The 20,551-nt window shown below is 31.3% G+C and overlaps 1 protein-coding gene across 1 annotated transcript; it reads right to left on the reverse strand.

The window, feature by feature from the left end:
• Window positions 1-8,850: 8,850 nt before the first annotated feature.
• On the reverse strand, window positions 8,851-10,677 carry LOC132609318 (2-isopropylmalate synthase A-like). The gene is made up of 5 exons (XM_060323231.1): window positions 10,542-10,677; window positions 10,376-10,459; window positions 10,129-10,263; window positions 9,811-9,956; window positions 8,851-9,404 (listed from the first exon to the last, which is right to left on the reverse strand). Exons 2-5 carry the CDS (start codon window positions 10,427-10,429, stop codon window positions 9,275-9,277), a joined length of 465 nt encoding a protein of 154 aa, XP_060179214.1. The 5' UTR covers window positions 10,430-10,459; window positions 10,542-10,677; the 3' UTR covers window positions 8,851-9,274.
• Window positions 10,678-20,551: the final 9,874 nt, after the last annotated feature.

Genomic DNA, 20,551 nt, shown 5'->3' on the forward strand with positions numbered 1-20,551 from the left:
ACAAGCATTGGTATACGAATGTATATTGGGCTGTTTTGGAAGCGATTTAAGAATGAATTTAATTCTAATTTGATATGAAATTGTTGGTATTGTTGTTGCTAGTATTTTTATTGATGTTTGGCTAAGTTGGAATTTCGAGGATTGTTAAGTTTACAGGGAAATGCTGCCCGAATTTTGTTAAGTTTCATTCGTACTTGGATTGGTTAGTAAGTGATGTGGATAATCTAACTGTGACCTATGTTATCTTGATTTTAGACCTACGAGCTCGAGAAGTAGACGTTGGACATTAGATAGAGTTCAAGGTATGTGAGGCTAGTCCTTTCTTTCTATGGCATGAATCTTATAGCTTGACTCTCTTTTTATCCATGAGTTTCCTTAAGTTCCGGAAAATATGAGTCTATGTCCATAATTAGCCACACAAGGTAATGAGTAAAGTATAGAAATCCCAATACTCATGTTGTGATGATCCTATGATGTTAATGATGTTATTTATTTCTTACACTCATCTTATATGCTAATTCCTTCAAGGTGAGGCAGGATGTCAATGAATATTCCATAATGACGTCGGAAGCCACCGACCTTACGTCACTCCGATATAGTTATAGCTTTTGCTTGGGCTCTTATGCATGCTTTATATATATATATGTATGTATTTTCTCACACCGCGCCGCACTATAGTCGGCCGGGCAGGCACGTAGATGTGCACACCACTATAGTGGGCAGCTTATACCCCGGACGCGGGAGGCCTGGACGCAGGCTATGATTATCACACCGCTCCTACATGGACGGGCAGCTTATACATTATCACACCGTACCTATATGGACGGGCAGCTTATATATGTATACATACATGACATGATAATGATTATGAGTAAGTCAGCATGCATTATTTCATTTATATTTGACAGCCAGTATAGATTGCTCTTTCTTGATGCTTCCTTATTTCATTGATGCCTTCCTATTTCATTGATATATTGTTATTGTTTATGCCTCTCATACTCAGTACAATATTCGTACTGACGTCCGTTTTCTTCGGACGCTGTGTTCATGCCCACAGGTAGACAAGGAGGTGAGCTTGATCCAGATTCTTAGTAGCTGTCAGCTGATTGAGAGCACTCTATTGTTCGGAGGTGCTTATGATCCTTCTTTTGGTATATATGCATATTTTGGGCACAACGAAGTCTTGTTCCGTCTATATGTTTAGTATGTCAGTAGAGGCTCGTAGATACGCAGTGTGGGTCAGATGGTCTCACAAGATGTTATTATTATGTATATATTATTTTGGTGGCCGAGAGGCAAAAGTGGTATAAGTATTTATGTTTCTATATAAAATATAATTTTCCTACAATTCGTGTATAAAATTGGTAAAAGAGCATTAAATGAGTAAGATGAGTATTAGAGCGAGTGGTGCTCGGTGGCTAGCCCCGGGTACCCGTCACGGTCCCTACCTGCAATTTTTTTTTTTTTTTTTTTTTTTTAAAGATACATTTTTTTGCACAAAAAGTTTGCAACCTTTTTGTATTTTCAAATTTTCTTCTTTTCTTTTGATTTTTTCACAACACCAACCTTCACCACTCTCAAGCAACACTAACACCCCCAACTTAGGCTTTTGGCCTCAAATTCACAATTTCATGTTCAAGGAGGGAAAGGTTCAAAAGAGAGACTTTTCATCGAACAGGGTAAAGGCTTGTAATGGGGCAATCAAAGAAAAGGTCATAAGCTCAAATGAGGTTACTAGTGATATTATTTATGCAATGGTAGGCTAGAAAGGCTAAAGAGGCTTTTTCAAAAATCACAAAGATATCCCAAGGTCATCTCTCCAACCAACATAATCAAAATTAGCAATGAACGACTAACCGGGCAAGTTCTAGATGATAAAAGTAAACACAAGAATTATTCAACAAACACTCACACACATGGCATATGAACTAGTCAAGATGGATCAATTTCACTTCCCAAGCAAGAACAACTAGCGCAATATCTCATAATCCAAAGTCAACACACTAGTAGGTAAAGAGTCACAAAATGAGCCAAAAAGTTGTCACAAAGATCATTCTTTCCTATGCACCTTGCTTTTAACTTTCACAACAATTTGGAGAGGTATTCACATTTCAATTTCACATGCAAGAGACTAATTCTATTAGTACCAAACAAGCCAAGAGTTTTCACATTTTTCCTCAAACGAGAACCTACACCTAAACTTACATGACTAATGAAAGAAGTTAAGAAAGAAAATAAAATAATAAGAGTAACTAATCCACAACATGTCAAAAGAACAAAATTTTCAGAAATTTTGAACAAATTTCAAAATATAATGCGCTACCACGTGCCACCCCCAACTATAAACATTGCAGTGTCCTCGCTGCACATAATCAAAACAAAACATAAAAATATTGAATTTTTTTTTTTTTTTTTTTTTTTTGCTTACTGTCACCACCTGCGACCCCATCTGCGATTCGCAGGTATGACCTGCGAGTCGCAGGTGATGTCACCAATTTTTTTTTTTTTTTTTTGGTCTCTGTCACCATGTGCGACGTGACCTGCGATTCGCAGGTATGACCTGCGAATCGCAGGTTATGACACCAGAAAAAAAAAATCGCAGCTTTTACTGGTTTTGGGGGCTGTCCGGATATCCGACATGCTCAAAACAACTCCAAAAATTCTGAAACTTTGCAGATTAGTCAAAAACCATAAACTAAACTATTCTAAAAAATAAAATTTCAAAAACGATTTAAAACTTTTAAAACGATGGGTTACCTCCCACCAAGCGCTTGATTTAACGTCGCGGCATGACGGTTACCTTTACCACTTTTCCTTCCATTTGAAAGATATGAATTTGCTCCCCAGCTTTGAATCAAGATCATGATGACGCTCATGGGGCGGTGGTAGAAAAACAAGGAGGCCAACTCTCGGGTGTCGCATTTTGCACTTCTTGGCCCTTAAGTGAGGCATGCCATTTTGTCTTCTTGGCATAGCAAACTTCAAAATGAAAACGCTTTCTTCTTCATCTTCAAAATTCTCCATAGGCTCGGTTAGTTCAACTTCCATTTCACTAACCAAGCATAATGTTGAAAAATGGTTGGAATGTGGTCTAAGGCGCTCCATTTTCAAATTCGCTTCATTTTTGACATCCTCACCCAAAAATGAACTAGAGTCTTCAAAAACCATTTCATGAACTTTTTTATGCAACTCTAGTATCATTTCTTCAATCTCGGCATCTTGCATTATTTTTGGATTGGTCGGTTGGCAATTCATCATTAGCTCTTGAAAATCAATTTTGACCACTTTTTCATTGGGAACCAACTTAAAACTACTATCCATGAATATTTGATGTTGAGTATTGCATACCTCAACTTTTGCATTCAATTCGACTTTCAAGTCACGGATAGCAATTTCAAGGTTCTTCAACTCTTGACTTTGCTCAACATGGATTTTTAAAAATTCTTCCATCACCCTCGAAATGCCTTCACGATGATCCCCATAGGCTTCAAGTTGTTGAGCTTGAGTCGTAAGCCAATCTTGGCTCACAATTTCCACTTTGCCAAGGCCTTCTTCAAGTTGAGAGTCATTCAAAGCTTGAAAAAATCCACCCTTGGAGAAATTCATGTTTTGGCCACTTTCTTGTCTACTTTCAACACCCTCAAGTTGTTGAGCATTATGAGTATGAACCAATGATTTCATTTGATCCTCCAAGATGTGAATAGCTTTGTCATTGCAATTAATTGTTTGCCTCAAGTCATCAAGTGGTTGCCTCAAGTCCTTAACCGCTAAGTCCTGTTTTTCAACTTTTTCAAGGATGGTCTCTAACATGAGCATTATCCTCTTATTTTGAGCATTTGAGGCTTCTTCCATTTTCATATCCCTACTATCATCAAAATCAAAACTAGAATAGTCATAGTGGGGGTTCGGGGAAGGGAAGGACAAATAAGCACAATTATCCCAATGACCATTTTGACCACCACACCTATCACAAATACTCCACTCATAGGTTTGGGATTGTGCGCACAATCCGCCCGCGGGAGAATTCAAACAATTTTGCCATGAGTGTGGTCCTCCACAATAAAGACAAGGGTCATCAAAGTATGCATAACTACCATCCGACCAATTTTCATTATATGATGCCATTATTTTTTTTTTTTTTTTTTTTTACAAAAGCAAAACCTGAACAGTTTTGCAAAAACTGAACAGTTTTGCAGAGGCAAAAACTGGACAGTTCTGCAAAAACTGGTCAGTTTTGCAGAAGCAAAAACTGGACAGTTCTGCAAAAACTGGTCAGTTTTTTTTTTTTTTTTTTTTTTTATTTCATAAAATAAAGCAAAGAAAGTTTGAACCAAAGCAAGTTAGCTTAAATCCCAAACTAACCCAAATACGCCAAATTGTTCCCCGGCAACGGCGCCATTTTTGATAACGTCCAAATACACTCCTCAAAGAGAAAGTGTACACGGTCGTATGCAATATATTTACCCAACTATGAGTCGGGGTCGATCCCACAGGGAACAATATGCTAGGCGATTAAGAAAGTAAGGAACTTTCACCAACTAAGCTAAAGCCAAACGATAGATAATATTTTGGGTTTTTGAGAAAATTATGACTAATGCGGAAATGTAAACTAACCTAGAAAGCAAGTAAAATGATCAATGGCCACAAGTTTGGATACAAAGGAAATTACACTCAAGTAACGATCCAATGTATTTCACGATTTTACAACTAAGAACGGGTTTATGTCAATAGATAATGATATCTAAAATCTCATTGAAAGTCTTCCAACCAAATCAATGAATTTCACTCTAAGCTTTTCTAAGCCTTAGAGTGTGATATTAGGCACAATCAATTTAACCTCAAGTAACTATCCTCTTCCGAGCTCAAGTTATTAGATGAGTTTAATGACCCAAATTCTTGTTAATTAATCTTTCCCAACCTAGATTTCCTCTTCCGAGCTCAATCTAAGTAAATGGGTGAGTCCTAGGGTTAGCTAATCCCTTTGGAAACATTCAAGAACGAGATTAATTAAATCAACAAAGACCCACTTCAATAGCAATAAGAATCATTCAATACATAAGCAAAACAAGAGTTTTAATCCAAACTTTAATCAAGAATATTTTCATAAACAAGATTCAAGTCTAGAAATGAAATACTACACACTAAAATATTCAATACAAAACAAGGAATTGAAGAAAGGTTTAAGAATTATCTCATTAAAGTGCTCCAATCTTCTCTTCCAATGGTGTAGGTGAAAACCCTAGCCTCCAAAACTTGCAAAATGGCAAAAGATGAAAATGATATGCCCCAAATCTCTCTTTTGTAGCTGCCCTCTATTTTTTCAAGTCCAAAATATGTCAAAATCTGCCCCCATATTTCTGTTTTTGCAATTCTGCCCGTTTTTGCAAAACTGTCCACTTTTGACAGTTTTGCAAATCTGTCCCGTTTTTGCAAAACTGTCCAGTTTTGACAGTTTTGCAAAATGGTCCAGTTTGGTCTCTTTTTGACTTTATTTTCACTTGGTTTCTTCCGATCACTCATTTCAGCTACTTGGCTTGTTTTGCTCTATTTTGTTCCATTTTGGTCCATTTTGATCCATTTTGCTCTTTTATGCTCTCCGGGCATCTTTTCCTACAAAACAACATAAAAACACAAAAAGTAACAACAAAAGTGCTTAAGGAGTCACAAAAGCTTAAGGAATTAGCGTCGAATATCGCGTAATTTCACGACTCATCAATACTCTCTCCAAAAAATTCTCTTCAAATTAACATTTTTTACTATTTTTAATAATATATATAGGATGCATCTTTAGAACAAAGTGGGGCCTCCAAAAAGTTGGGCCCTAAGCCACTGCTTTAATGGCTTTGTAATAGGGGAAGTTACATAAATACAAGTAAATAAGTAGAATATTTCGTAATCTACAACTATTAACTAAATTACATAATCTACAATATATACTCTATATTTAGGGTATATGTATGGTTTTATACCGTAAATAAAAAAATGTTACTATGAATAAAAGGCTAATAATAAGGAGTTTCCTATATTAGTAATAACCAAATTAAATACATATCAGAACACATCAATTACTTTTCTAAACATCTCAATATACTCAGCTAGCATTTTAATCCATAAAATAGTATACTACTGTTTATATGATATATATTATATAATTTCTTGAACAAGTACATATATTCTTGTACTTATATATTACGTATATTTCACTATTATATACTATATATTTTTTTTATGTATATTAACTAGTATGTTAACTAATACATACAATATATAAAATAATTTCTTATGTATAGTAAACAAAAAGTATTATATATATATATATATATATATTACCACATACATTATTGTATATATTAGGCATATATTGTTTATTATATTAAATATATACAAATATAAATTTAATTAGTTAATTTTCCTATTTCATGGAAGAGAGAGAACAAAATTGAATAATTAATATGTGATGACAGAAAGGAAGCCAAGTTTTTGGGATGGGGTGTCAATTATTAATTAAGATCCTATTTTAGTGGTAATCCATAAGTAATTATATTATTCTTTCAATACATTGTATATTGTATATTTTATATGTTATTGTAGAGTACAGTTGGTTGGCATATAGTGTAATATATTCATATATTAGGTATATCGTAATATTATATACTATATACACAAATAATATTATTATATTATATACTACATATAATATACAAACTTAAATATACTAATTTCTACTATTATATTCACAAATATTTTGGTATCATCTTTTCAGTTAAATAGACTAATTTGAATGTACCATATACTTTTTAAGGTATATTTTCATGTACATTTCTTATACCATATTTTCATATACCATATCTTTTCATATACTTTTCTTAATATTAATATATTCAAATAATTTCTTTTAGTCACAAAAAAATAATTGAATCATCATCAAGTGAAATTAAAAAAAGAAGAATAAAAAAGAGGAAACGAAAGAAAAAAAAGTCTTTTTAAAATGGCAGATGGAATATGGGATTCGAAGTTGGTTTTGTTATGTTTATTTGGAAAATTACATTCTAATGATTTTGAAAGAAAGAGAAAGTAAAAAGTGGATATGCATTAATGGTAGTAACTCCTAAAATTAAGTATTATTAATATTTTAGGAATGTAAAAAGTTGTATTTTTGTAATTAAGAAGTTAAAATTTTGAATAAGTTGTATTTATGTAATTTTTTGAAAATAATTGTAATCTTTTTAATTACCATTTGAAAAAGTTGTATTTGTGTGACTTTCCCTTTGTAATACAACTAGCCCTGTAAAAACAATTCAAAATTTGACCTTGTCAAGTCCACAACTTCAGTAAAAAAAATGTCTGAAATTGAACTTGGCAAGCTATACCAAACTTCATGCAAAAAATGTTTGAAATTGAACTTGACAAGCTATACCAAACTTCATGCAAAAAAGTTTGATGTCTGAAGTGTGGTCTTGTACACTTCAAAAAAAATGTCGATGTTTGTCAAACTTCATACGCAAATTCCACAGTTTTCATCGCGAATGTCTAAAGTTGTGCTCGGAACGAATTATACTTATAATTTTTTTAACTTGGGTCATAAACTAAATGGCGGCCCCAAAAGCGTATAATTGTACACTTCGTCCAAATACTAACTGAATTATAGACTTTTAAGTTTTAGCTATATCTTTCACCCATTTGTTATGACTGGAGGGAAAAAAGAAATACAAAAAGCAATCCACTGAAACTTAATCCCTTCTCGGTAGTCTTTAACATTTTCAATTTACGCTTGATAATATAATTTGATTCAACTCACTTAATATAAAAAGTTCATTCTCTTATATAGCAAAAGAAAATAAAAAGATATGTAAAACTCTCAACTTCACCCGTTCAAGAAAATAATTTTTAATACTTTGCATATTTCAGCATATATGTTAATGTCAAGGTTTTTTTTTTTTTTTTAATTTCTGAAATTCATGTCCGATCAAACGCTTCTATATAAAATAGGAGGTATTGAGTATATATTTAAGGGGAAAGCTCAGATATATCATCAAACTTAACAAAATGGTCTATTTGTGTCACTTGTTAATAGTTGGACTTAACATGCCATCGACGTAACCATTTTGGGTCATATGTGCCATTATCCACTAACGGAACCCTACTATTAATAAGATTTTGTCACGTGACGTTATCTAAACTCTTCATTACTTATCAGTCCCCCATCCCTCTCATCCCCTCTTACGAGTGACATATGTGAACCATTTTGTTAAGTTCAGTGGCATATTTGAGCCTTGTCTCAAGCCACGTTTACCCTTGACACATTGTTAATTCAATGAACAAATTTAATGTTTGTTATAGTTTCAAAGCCCCTATTAGTTAAGGGTATTTTAGTCAGTGCACATTTTAACTTTTAAAAGTAAGTGACTTCCTTAATTCATGTGCCCAAGTCTAAAACCTCAATTATTTTAGACTAGTGGGGGTAGTATAGTTGAGCTTTTCCCTATCTTTAAAGTTTTGTCATTTGTGTGCCGGATATGTGTGCTCTTCTTTAATTAGTTCGCTAGAATTATCCAAATACCCACCCCCTCATTGCCCTACCTTTTTGACTTCCCAATTGACAAAGGGATAGGGTTGGCATGATTTATGTATTGAGTATTTACTTCTTCATAAGAGTTTCAATTTCCTTTTAGTCATCAAGTTAAGGTAAATTTTAGTTTGATTTCAGTTTAAAGAGAAAGTGCTTAAAAATGGCAAAATGAACCCTTGCAAAATAGAAATTTGAAAATTTAGATGGCAAACTGAAAGAGAAGTCCCAAGTCCCAACACTTCTTTGGAAAGGAAAATCAATCAAAGAACCAGATGACAAAATTAACAATAAAACAGTTCTTTGACATTTTAAAAACCATTCAGAAAGACTACGTGATTAGAGGAGAACCTCAGAAATTTCTGTAATTAACTTCAAAGAGAAGCTCTTAACTTAGCAATGCATAAGCACAAGAGCTAAACCACATAAAGTATCTGTGATTAATTGGTACAACACAAAGCTTAATTGACTTTCACACATTAAGACATTGAAGCTTTGTCTCAGAATAAACTACAAGCTGCACATCAACCTGCAGAAGAGTGGAGAGAATGCAGGAGAAAATGAAAATGCACGACGACTCATATTTTTCATTTATCATTGCCACTTCTTCCGGGCAAGTCGTATTTTTGTTGGATAGGCTCCCTACTTCTGTACAATTGACAAGAGATGATGGAGGCAGGAGTTTATTCCTTTATCACACACCACCAACTATACCACCACACTATCTTCGCGTTTGTTGTATCTCGAGACCAGCTTTTGGAAACTCATCATTTTGTTCAATGCACCAATATAGGCTCGGACACTGGAGATAACAACGTCCATATCCGCTCCAGTTCCACTGGATGAAAAGAGTAGACAAAAACATTCCAAGTCAAAATGAAAAACTGATAACAGTTATTGTGGTAAGCTATGAGTCGCCTAAGAAGATGATATTCACGTATCAACTACAAGCTGAACTAGTATATGTAGGACATGTTTTGATATATTTGTGATACATATATATTACATAAATGTTTGACATTTAGATACCAAAGTCGTTACTTGTCATATTTTGTGTGTATATTTTTCTATTCCCATATTTGCCCCAGTTTTGTAGCGCCAGGTACATTTCACTTCCATATGTGTCATTCTTAGGAAATTTTCCGTGTAAATACCGTCTCTGACTCTGTCATGTCATGTCCATGTTCCCAGATTCTACATGAAAGAACTGAAAGGGCAAACAATATTTCTTGTAGATTTCATACCTAAATGTGCGATGAGGAGTATGTCCAGCTGAACCATTCGTTACAGTAAGGTCATCCTCACCACGGATTAACACTCTGGTTGAAGCTATGGCATCTATACCTTCTGTGACTGCATTCATGGAGTATTCGAGGAGTGTTATAGGTACCTGCATAGTCAGGAAAATTCAGTCCACCAACAGTATAAAGCACAGCATAAAAGATAAACGTTTCATCACTAAAATTGCAATTTGAGAAGCAACTACAAAACTGCTAGCAATAAATTTATCTGTCCTATTGTGAGAAGAGATACAACGTTATGAGAGTCTGTTCCATTTAAACCTTTACGATGAGGTCCACTGCCTTGTAAGCTGCATCAACAGGTCCTGTTCCAACAGAACAAGCAATATGCTCTTGACCGTCAATGTCAATAAGCTTAACAGTTGCTGTAGAGAGCCCAAGACTTCCACATGTAATCTGTCCATTGAACATTAAATCATTTGAATCAGCTTAACTCTTATTTTCAATCCAATAGAAAGAAAATAAAAAAGGACCAGCAAAGATTAACCACAAGAAGAGTTTCACCTACCTGTGCGTCACCAACCAGCCAAACAACTTGAGGCTGGAAAACTTCATCTGACATCGGTGCTATTATGTCATCATCTGTAATTTTCTGAAAGAGCAGTAGGGAAGGTAAACAAATGGACAACACAAATTTGACTGCTAGGTAATGGAAATATGAACAATGTATTCACCTTTTTCTTCTCAGCCACTGACTTAAATCGCCAAAACAGGCCCTCCAGTGCATAAATAATTAGTGCATAAATAAAATTAGAATTTTTTTTTAAGTACGAACCGTTGATTTGAAACGAATTCAAATCAAAGTATGTCTTTCTTTATGTAAAAACAAATTCCTTTATAATATTACATCATTAAATTCCATGCAAATATTGAGGCAGTGGTCTTCTAGCTATATGTATAAGCACTTACAAATTTGAATAGAACAAATAATCTTTTTAAATTTGTTGTGTGTTATTTTCAGCAATCTTATGTGTAAAAATGAAAATCTCTTATAAAATGAGACATAAAATTAAAAATTAGCTTGTAAAGGATTACAAAACTAATTGACCAGAAAGTAAGTGATAATCAATTTTAGTATTTTATTGACTATAAACAATGACAGATTACAAAGTTAAATTCCTAATCGGTGTTTTTTTTCCCTCATTTTCTTCTTTTCTTAAACCTGCAAGTTCAGATTCTTTGGGCTATCTATGAATATTCCTTGGAACCCTTTTTTAATATCACATAAAGTAATTCAATACATTAGAAAAATACCCATCAAAAAAATGTGGAAAGAAACATAAACACAAGTGGCAGAAAGAAACTTTACCATTTGATTTTTAGTTTTCGTGAAGTATTTACTGCCATTTTCAGATTTGTTTTAGAAGTATCTTATTGAGAACCATTTTCTCTTTGTCCTTGCCCTTCATTCTCTTTTGATTTCGCAGATATGAGTTATACCGTATTTTTAATTTCTTCTGAAAGCGATGAAACCAAAGAAAGAAAGTAATATTTATTTTTTGAGAGAGTTCAAATGAAATAATCAATGAATAATTTTTTATGCCTGCTATGAATGAGAATAAGTAATTTGATATCATCTGCTTGTATAAGAAAACATCTTTATTATATTTAGTTTACCTAATTATTTTTCGCTGGATCCACTTTGACGTAACCTTGTAGTTCTTTTTAGTTTCCTCAAATACACGAACTTGATACCTTTCGGAATGAAATAAAAAGAAGAAGAAGACAATTCAATGGTCAATCAATTACTAAAAAACATAACAAAGAAGAGAAAACAACTAATATGAAGAAGTTTAAAGACCGTATCGATGATATGCAATAACAAAAAAAGATCCAGCAATGAAATAAAAAAATAATATAGCTTAGAGAACACGTAAATTATATCTCAATCTAAGCCAACCATCCTCCTTTCTCTATATATAGAAGAAAATATTCAAATTTTTATCTGTATCTTTTTAATTAGTTAAGATAGGGTAGTAATTTTTTGCTCTTACATATGTGTTTATCTTTAAAACCAAATCCTGATAAGGATGAATAAGAGTGTATATTTCAATTTAAAATTTAAAACTATCAATATTTAATTAAACACTTTACTTTTAGTTAAAATAAAGTCACATTTGAAAATGTGTCACGATATTCAAACTTTTGCAGCCCTTTTTATTAATTGACTTTCATTAATTAAAAGCTTTATATCCACATCTTCTTTTTCTAAATTAACTTTCATCATTATCTTTTTAATTATTATTATTTTTAACAATAGATATTAGATTTGTAACAAATGATAAAATTGCAAATAAATATGATAATGGTAATCTTAACAAAATTAAAAAAAAAAAATTGATTCAAATTCAAAAACCCCAATTGGCTAGGATGTGGATCTAGATTAATTTAAATTTAAAAAAAAAAATCCAAAAAACGTATTAGTATGTATGATTTTAATTATTGAATAATATTGCAAAATTTATTAATTAATGGATTTCAGATATTATAGAATATTACCAGTCATATACTTCTCGTGTATTTATAATTAAAATCCTCAATTTTCAAGTTGGATATGGTTCAACTCAAATTTTAAAACAAAGTCAAAAGAGAATAGCAAATAAAGTAGGAAGATAAGGTTATCTTTGATAAATTAGCAACTAACGTAGATTTATTTTCCAATTCAAAATTTTCGTCAGTTTTTCAATTAAAAAATTAAATTCAAATTTTCAACTTTATCTTAAATATTCAAGATTGTTATGAGAGAGAGAGATTATTTCCTACTTTATTTTATTTGTTAAATGGATCAATGTATAAATAGCCATAGTTATCTCAATCCACCTTTTTTTTTTTCCACTTTCTATTATAATATATCAATTTTGTAATTGATAAGGATAAAGAAGAGATGTTGTAACCACCTTTAGAAAAATTAGGCTGACTTTGAATTCAAACGTTCAAATAAAATTTATTTTTTAGTTTTAAAAATTAATATATCAATTATGATGGGATATTTTTGGTTATTAAAAAGCTTTGTCTTAATTTTTATTATTATTGTCTTAAATTTGCCAAGTGACTTGTTATTAGCTTGCCACTTGGCTTAGCCACATTGCTTATGCCTCTCAAATTTTATATATACTAGTATCTGTACCCACGCGATGCGCGGAAAGTGTTAAAGAACGTAATTATGACAAATTATAATCTGGCTTGTTTAAGTGCATTGGACCTTATTATTTTTAATAAATAAGTAATTAAATTTTAATATTGTTTCTTACATTGCAATGTACTTAATAATAAAATCTTTATGAAATTAATGAAACAAATGATATATAGTGCTAGAATATTTTCTTAGTTCCTTAAATAGATATCTAATTTATTTTATTCTTTTATATGTTTAATATTATTATTTAAACTATTGCTCAAAAATATATCGCAATCTTTTATAGGTGAAAATTATTTTTCCCTTTCTAGTTTGCTTTACCTCCCCCCCCCCCCCCCCCCCAACTCCACTCGCCACCCCCTCCCCCACCCCACCCTCTCCCAATTGAACATTTCAAATACCTTTATACCCTTTAAATTATTAAATAATTTCTTATTGTAATTTTTTAATATTACAATTTTTTTTCTCTTTTTAACATATATTATGGACTTATCTATACTTATAGTAGTAAAAACTCAATCTTTTTATTTGAGATAGAAAACAGAAACCTTCCAAACATATACCTAATGCATGTGATATATTGTACAAAAATAGTTATTATCAATAACGATATATTTAATAACAATAGCCTTAGTGGTTTGATATTATACTTTAAATGAATTTCATATAATCAGAAAATAATATATTTATGGAAAGCTCAAAATTCTATAAATCACCCTAGTGTGTATCAATAGACTCTTTCAGCTTTTTTATTTGTTTATTTTATTTTTGAAATTAATTCAAAGTATAAATACCATTATATTATCTCCATTTTATTTTCGTTATTCAATATTTTTATTTTATCTCATTTTCTAAAAGTTTAGCTACTTGATCTCATCCACAAGATGATTTTTCTAAATAATGCAAAATTATATAAATATAGGCAATTTTAAATTAACCATATCCAGTTTAAATTCAAATTCAAAGATATACGTAAACAATTGAAATGTTTTCGTATTAATTGTTAAGCTAGCCATTAGAAAAAGTAAAAGAAAAGAAAGGAGAACGACTCCTAAATGGCTTCAATTTAATAAACTATGTTTATCAATTGAGTTAATTAAGTAATTAAGTGGTCATAAGTATATTAATATGATTTAAATTCTTAATTTGATATACACGTCGAACATTTCATATTCATAAAGTCAAACAATTGACTGATCATGAGAAACCTTCCGACCTGGTAGGGAAAATTAGGTTCGAAATCATCTGTATAGATTACTATCATGTTATCTATAAAATTAAAACTAACATTGAGAAGTAAATAAACAACTAAATGAGGGAGAATAACTATCATCGTCTCACAGTACCAAATTAGCTCTGTCCTATCAAATTTCTACAACTAATTTCATTTATTTACAACCAATTGATGTCTAATGTTATTTTTTTTTTTCTAAAATAGAAAAATAGCAATCTAAATGAAGCAATTTGCATCTATATATTCATCTATGAGTGCTCTTCCAAAAACATCATTATGCTCTATACTTGCATCCATGGTATCAATTGGACATACATGAAAACTTTGTCCCATCATAAAAAAAGTTCATATCTCCTCTCTGTGCTTTTGACCTTGCCTCACTTATTTTGAGTTGGATAGATCTGCAATTTAAAACATATTTATTTGAAAATCAGCGTTTGACCTTGAAAAATCCAAATTCAACTTGAAGCTGTATTTCAAATTTGGAAAACGACTCATAACCTATTTTTCAACTTACTTTTCACTTTTGAAATTGTATTTAAGTACATTTAAACATGAACATCATTCCAAATATTCTTTTCAAAAAATATAATCAATCGCAACTCACTCCATAAATTCCAAATAAAGTAAAAATTTTGGAATCTATAGCAAAACGCCTACTTAATATTTTGAATTATAAACAAACTCGAGAGGATAGACCAACACAGTTGTATCTTGTTCAACTTGTATGAACTATATTACCAAAATAATTTTATATTCTAACTTATCCTAGAAAAATCAAATAAAATAATAAATAAAGTAGAACAAATATCTTAACGTACATGTACGTATTTCAAGCTTAAATGGTCTATTTTATTTTTTATATAAATTTGAGTTTTAATTTTAATGATTTAATTTCTATGTGAGAAGTTTAATCTTTATTTCTTCGTTTAAATTGTATGTTACTAATACCCACAGTAAATATTGTTCTAAAATTGTGGAGTGGCTTAACCTTAAGGTTGACTATTATATTTATAGGTTTCAAGATAATGCCATATTTTAATAAACTCATACGGTAGATATTGATGATTTTAAAACATTTAGCATCCAACAACAACAACAAAATCCCAGTATAATCTCACCAAGTGTACACAAACCTTTCCGGTAAACTCTCGACTCAAGGAAACCCATTTTAGAAAAGTAGCTTTTATTTAAATTTTAAGACTTTATTTTCTAATTCAAGAATTCAATATTAAATATCGCGGTTGCGATTACGTTAGACGTTTCCATATAACAAAAATAACATTTCTATCATATCCCAGTAACATATATAAAAATATTCAATTTATAAAATATTAATATAACTAAACTTTGATTTAGTAAAACTAATGTTTTTATCATCTCTAATTTGACATATTTACAACTAATTAAAAACAACTATTAAACATAATATAATAAAGCTTTTTAACATTAGCAACAATGGTATTGATATTTCTATTCAACAATTAACATGAAGATCATATAGACAATATTATATACACGACGAGAAAAGCTTTTGTTCTTGAAATGAAAATAAAAACTACACAGTTATAACTAATAATGCTATCAAAAAATACCATTTTTTTTGCTTGTCTCATCTCCTTTTGTTAGATCTCATGATATGCCGGAAGATAAGAGTACTCTTCTGCGCCTTTTGTTGTGTCCATGTGCCTCTACTACATTTTTCTTTTTAAAAACTGAGAATTAAAAAATAGAGCAACATTCTTCAAGTTTAACAAAGCATTCAAAAGATGAGGAAATTCATTTAGAGAGAGAGAGAGTAGATTTAATATACCGTATATAAGAAACTGACGATAAACTTGATGTTGTTGCATGACTGCAAATAGAAGAAGCGAGAACAGTTAACATAAAAAGGTTAAACTGTACCACCAAAAACAGCAACAAGGTAATTAACATAAAGTATAATAACTAAAAACATGAATAATGAGGAAAGAAATTGTAACACCATAGACCAAAAACGAATTCCAAATTAAGCTACATGTAAAAAAAAATATCGCAAAGAATAATAATTGAGGAGAAGCATAACCAAATAGCTTCGTAAGTAATGAAAACAATAAATCAATAAGAATTAAAAATTTCACACTCATTTCAATGAATAACGTACTGAGCTTTGTAAATGTCCGCTTCTACTTCAGATTTTAGGAGATTAAATAGGTGAAGGAAAGAGAGATATTATTATAGCTACAGATAAAGATATAGAAGTCAAATAAAAAAAAAGTATCCAACTTAAGTGAAAACTCTATCTTCAAATTAAAATTTAAATCAAAAGATTATCACAATAATATGATGCAAGCAAAATATTGATGCGTAAAATGCAACTTTTATCTTCTTCTCTTTTCCTCCTTTTTTCTCTTTCTTCCCTCCTTATCCATATTCAATTTTATTTTCAAGCCCAATTGAGATTTAATAACTTCTGTAAATTCAAATACCGTTATATTTCAAATGAATCAAATTCAAAATATCTAAATTGATCTCAAATAGTAAATAAATATCTATCATTTATATGACAATATCTAGTTTATTATTGTTATTACCCGTTTTAAAATATTCATCCTCAAATTGAAATTTTAAACTTATTTTAAAAAATAATATTATAAATTAAGTATTTCAAATTCAAAAATTTCAATTGTGTTGATTTGGATAACCACAATTGTTATAAAACAAAGTAAAAAGGAGACAAAAACTTGTGATTTAATTGCTACAAAAAGGAGCCAAAAACGTGGGTTTTATTGGCTAAATTGTCATTTTATATTTTTCTAATTAAAATTGAAGTCTAATTTCATCCGTATAGAATTTTGTACAATTGGAGAAGTTTGAGGTGACTTATAGTTTTTGAATTTGAATTGAATGTGATTTGAATTTAATGTTGTTAATGCTTATCTTTCAATTCAAATTTAATGACTTTATATTTGTTAAATGGATCAATGCATAAACAGCCATAGTTATCTCAATCCACCATTTTTTTTTTCTCTTTCTATTATAATATATCAATTTTGTAATTGATAAGGATAAAGATAAGTTGTTGTAACCACCTTTAAAAAAATTAGGCTGGCTTTGAATTCAAAATTTCAATTAAAATTTATTTTTTAGTTTTAAAAATAAATATATCAATTATTATGGGATATTTTTTGGTTATTAAAAAAACTTTGTCTTAATTTTTATTATTGTTGTCTTAAATTTGCCAAGTGGCTTGTTATTAGCTTGCCACTTGGCTTAACCACATTGCTTATATCTCTCCTATTTTATATACTAGTATACGTACCCGCGCGATGCGCGGATCGCTTCAAAAGAAATGAATCATTATAAATATTGTGCCTAAGATGTTAAAATAAGGACACAACACTTAAAAGATTAAATAAAGATGAAAGAAGAGATATTTACTTGTTCATAATTTTACAGTTTATCAACAGTGTTCTGCTAACAATGCATAAAAATTGCAGCTTTATATTGTTTAGAAAGAAAATAAATTATGCAGTAATAATAACGTTTTATATGTATAAAGCACAAATAAGAAGTATATTGATTGCAATTAAATAAAAGGGATATTAAAGTATGTTTTTACATGAAATTAGGTCCCCACAAAAGAAGAAAAATAATGCTTACAGGATCTGTGAAGGGGATACACACATAAGGAAAATGTCTCCATGAGCCTAAGTTAAAGACTTGCATATGCTCCCAAACCGCTTACTTTTTATTCCACAACGTGATTCCAACACAGCCGCGCACATAAGAATGTAAATTGCCAAGTTTGTGTGCTGCGTGTTACCAGCAAGAAGCATTAATGGCCTTTCAATTGCACCCGCTAGCATAAAAGACTCTTAAATCCCTGCGCATAAAGTCCTCTACATTCAACACTGAATCCCTGCGCATACATCTGGACATAATATCTCTCAGTGATAAGAAGCAACTTAAACTTAGTAAAATGTAATTGTTGGGAGCTTAAAGACTCTTCCTCTGGTTCAGCAATATCCTCCTCACTGTCACTACAAATTAGAGCATCATTACCATGCTGCTCATAATATATCTGCCTTCAGCGAACCATTGATTGGTATTCAGCCACGAAATTTATATGCTTTGTGAATAAGATTGAGAACAAAGTGTACTGGGATAAAATCCTCATTTTGATTAAGAAGAAGCAATTCACATGATCAATTCATTTAGCAATCTGTCTGGCATGGTAAGACCAAAAGATCAAAAGACAGCAGTAAAAGATAACAATTAAGCGAAAAGTTTATTTAACAACCTCTCAAATCAAATTACGAAAAACCTCTTTGTACACTACATTTTTGGCTTCATTTGTTATTTTCCCATCATCGTCGTAAACCAAAATCTTTAACCCTTCCCTACTTGTCACCCGTGAAAGAGCAACATACAGTTGTCCATGTGTAAACACTGGTTTCTTCAAAAATAACCCCACATGAGATAGCAACTGGCCTTGACTTTTATTAATGGTCATGGCAAAAGACGTAACGATGGGAAATTGTCTTCGCTGGAACTTAAAAGGTATTCTCGCATCAGTAGGTAAAAAACTCTTGTAGCTAAAAACTAAAAAGAGAGCATATATGAAGAGAAGGATTTTGAAGAGATTCAAGTTGACAGCAACTCAATATACACACAGCGGACCTACTTTTACGACTCAAACATAAAAATAAAATCAACCATATGGATTGAAATAAAAAGCAGACCTGGGCCATCATCAATGTGACATAGACCCCAGCAGTGAAAGGATACAAAGGACCCAGTCTTCTATTCTTTCTATTTGTCTATTTTGAACATACTTGCAGCATATACTAATTTTCTTAGGCAGATGGGATATTACGATAAGATGCAGTGTCATAATATTTGAACCATTTTTCAACATAACATTGCTATATTTACCTAGACAAAGAAAAGTTCAGAATATATCTATTTGTTTTGTTCATCTTATACGAAAGGACTTAGAATTTTATAGGAGCAAATATTGAAGGATATAAAGCATTAATGGTGAAGTCAAATGAAATTCTTACTTGCTGGTAACGAAATGGATCAAAAGACACCATATCATAAATCTTCACAATTATTTGCATTTTTAAAGTAGTTTTTGATAACAGATAGTGTGCATCCAACCACAAAATTCTTATATATGTCATAAAGTTCCAGAAAAGTCAGAGAAAATTATAACATAAGCTTGCAATCCATAAAATTTAAGCAATCGCACCAGGTGACTGGCGCCATCAAAACACATCGTTCAGAACTAAATGAAATCCCACGACTAAAACTAAAAATTAAAAATTGTCATCCGACTAAACATATCTTGTTTAAGACTCCTCTACATTCAGAGACTCATGCAATTTTCTCCTTCTTTATCACTCTTTTGGCCTTATTGCTAGAAAGTTGTGCACTGGGATCATCATCGACTTCAACCACAGATGACCCACTCTCCGATCTACTCCTCTTTGCAGGGGTATTTGTTGGAGAGCTCATGTCATTTTCAGTGATGGAATCCTACAAAATTAAGATATGAAGGTCGAGAAAAAAATAAGTTTCTTTATGAGTTTTTTCAAATAATCTTTAAAAGGATGTAAAAGTGAGTGTCCATATCACCGTGAGCTCATTATTTACAGATGAGTCTTTTTCATGGTTGAAATCCGGATCTTGTCAAACAACAATCATAATCAATAATAAAAATATTTAACATCAACCAACAAATTTATATGTTATGAGATATGCTTGTAAAACAACATACAGAGAATGCATCTTCGCTTGGAGAAGAACCATACTGCTTAATGAGATCCTCATCTTTACTGAATTTAATAGCACCATAAACTTCATCATGGTTTTCTATGTTGTCACTCTTTACAGCCACTTTAAATATGACCCTTCTATCCAAAATGTTATCCATTTCCGATGGATATGAAAATGCATCAGCAGCACCAGACTTCTAAAATCAAAGTGGTATCAGAAGTAGTAAATAAATAAAAAATAAAAACTTAAAGAGAATAACATACCTCAAGTAATCCCGCTCTTAATTCATTAGCAGTCTTACCGATGAGCTTTGTCGCATCGAGATCCCAAATTAACAAAGAAACAGAGCCACTATTATCCATAACTCTAACTTGTAGTCTATACCTGAAAGGCAGGTGTTGCAAAAATTATTTATTCTATGTTTTAATGATCTCATTTATCGAAATTAGATTGCTTTCGAACCTGGTTAGCGCAGAATTTTCGTTGCTTTTACACTTCGGGCAGTTAAATTTACTGCCCACTTTGTAAACCTTCTTGGCGCATTTTATGCA

This window comes from Lycium barbarum, chromosome 9 (assembly GCF_019175385.1).
Source record: "Lycium barbarum isolate Lr01 chromosome 9, ASM1917538v2, whole genome shotgun sequence".
NCBI lineage: Eukaryota > Viridiplantae > Streptophyta > Magnoliopsida > Solanales > Solanaceae > Lycium > Lycium barbarum.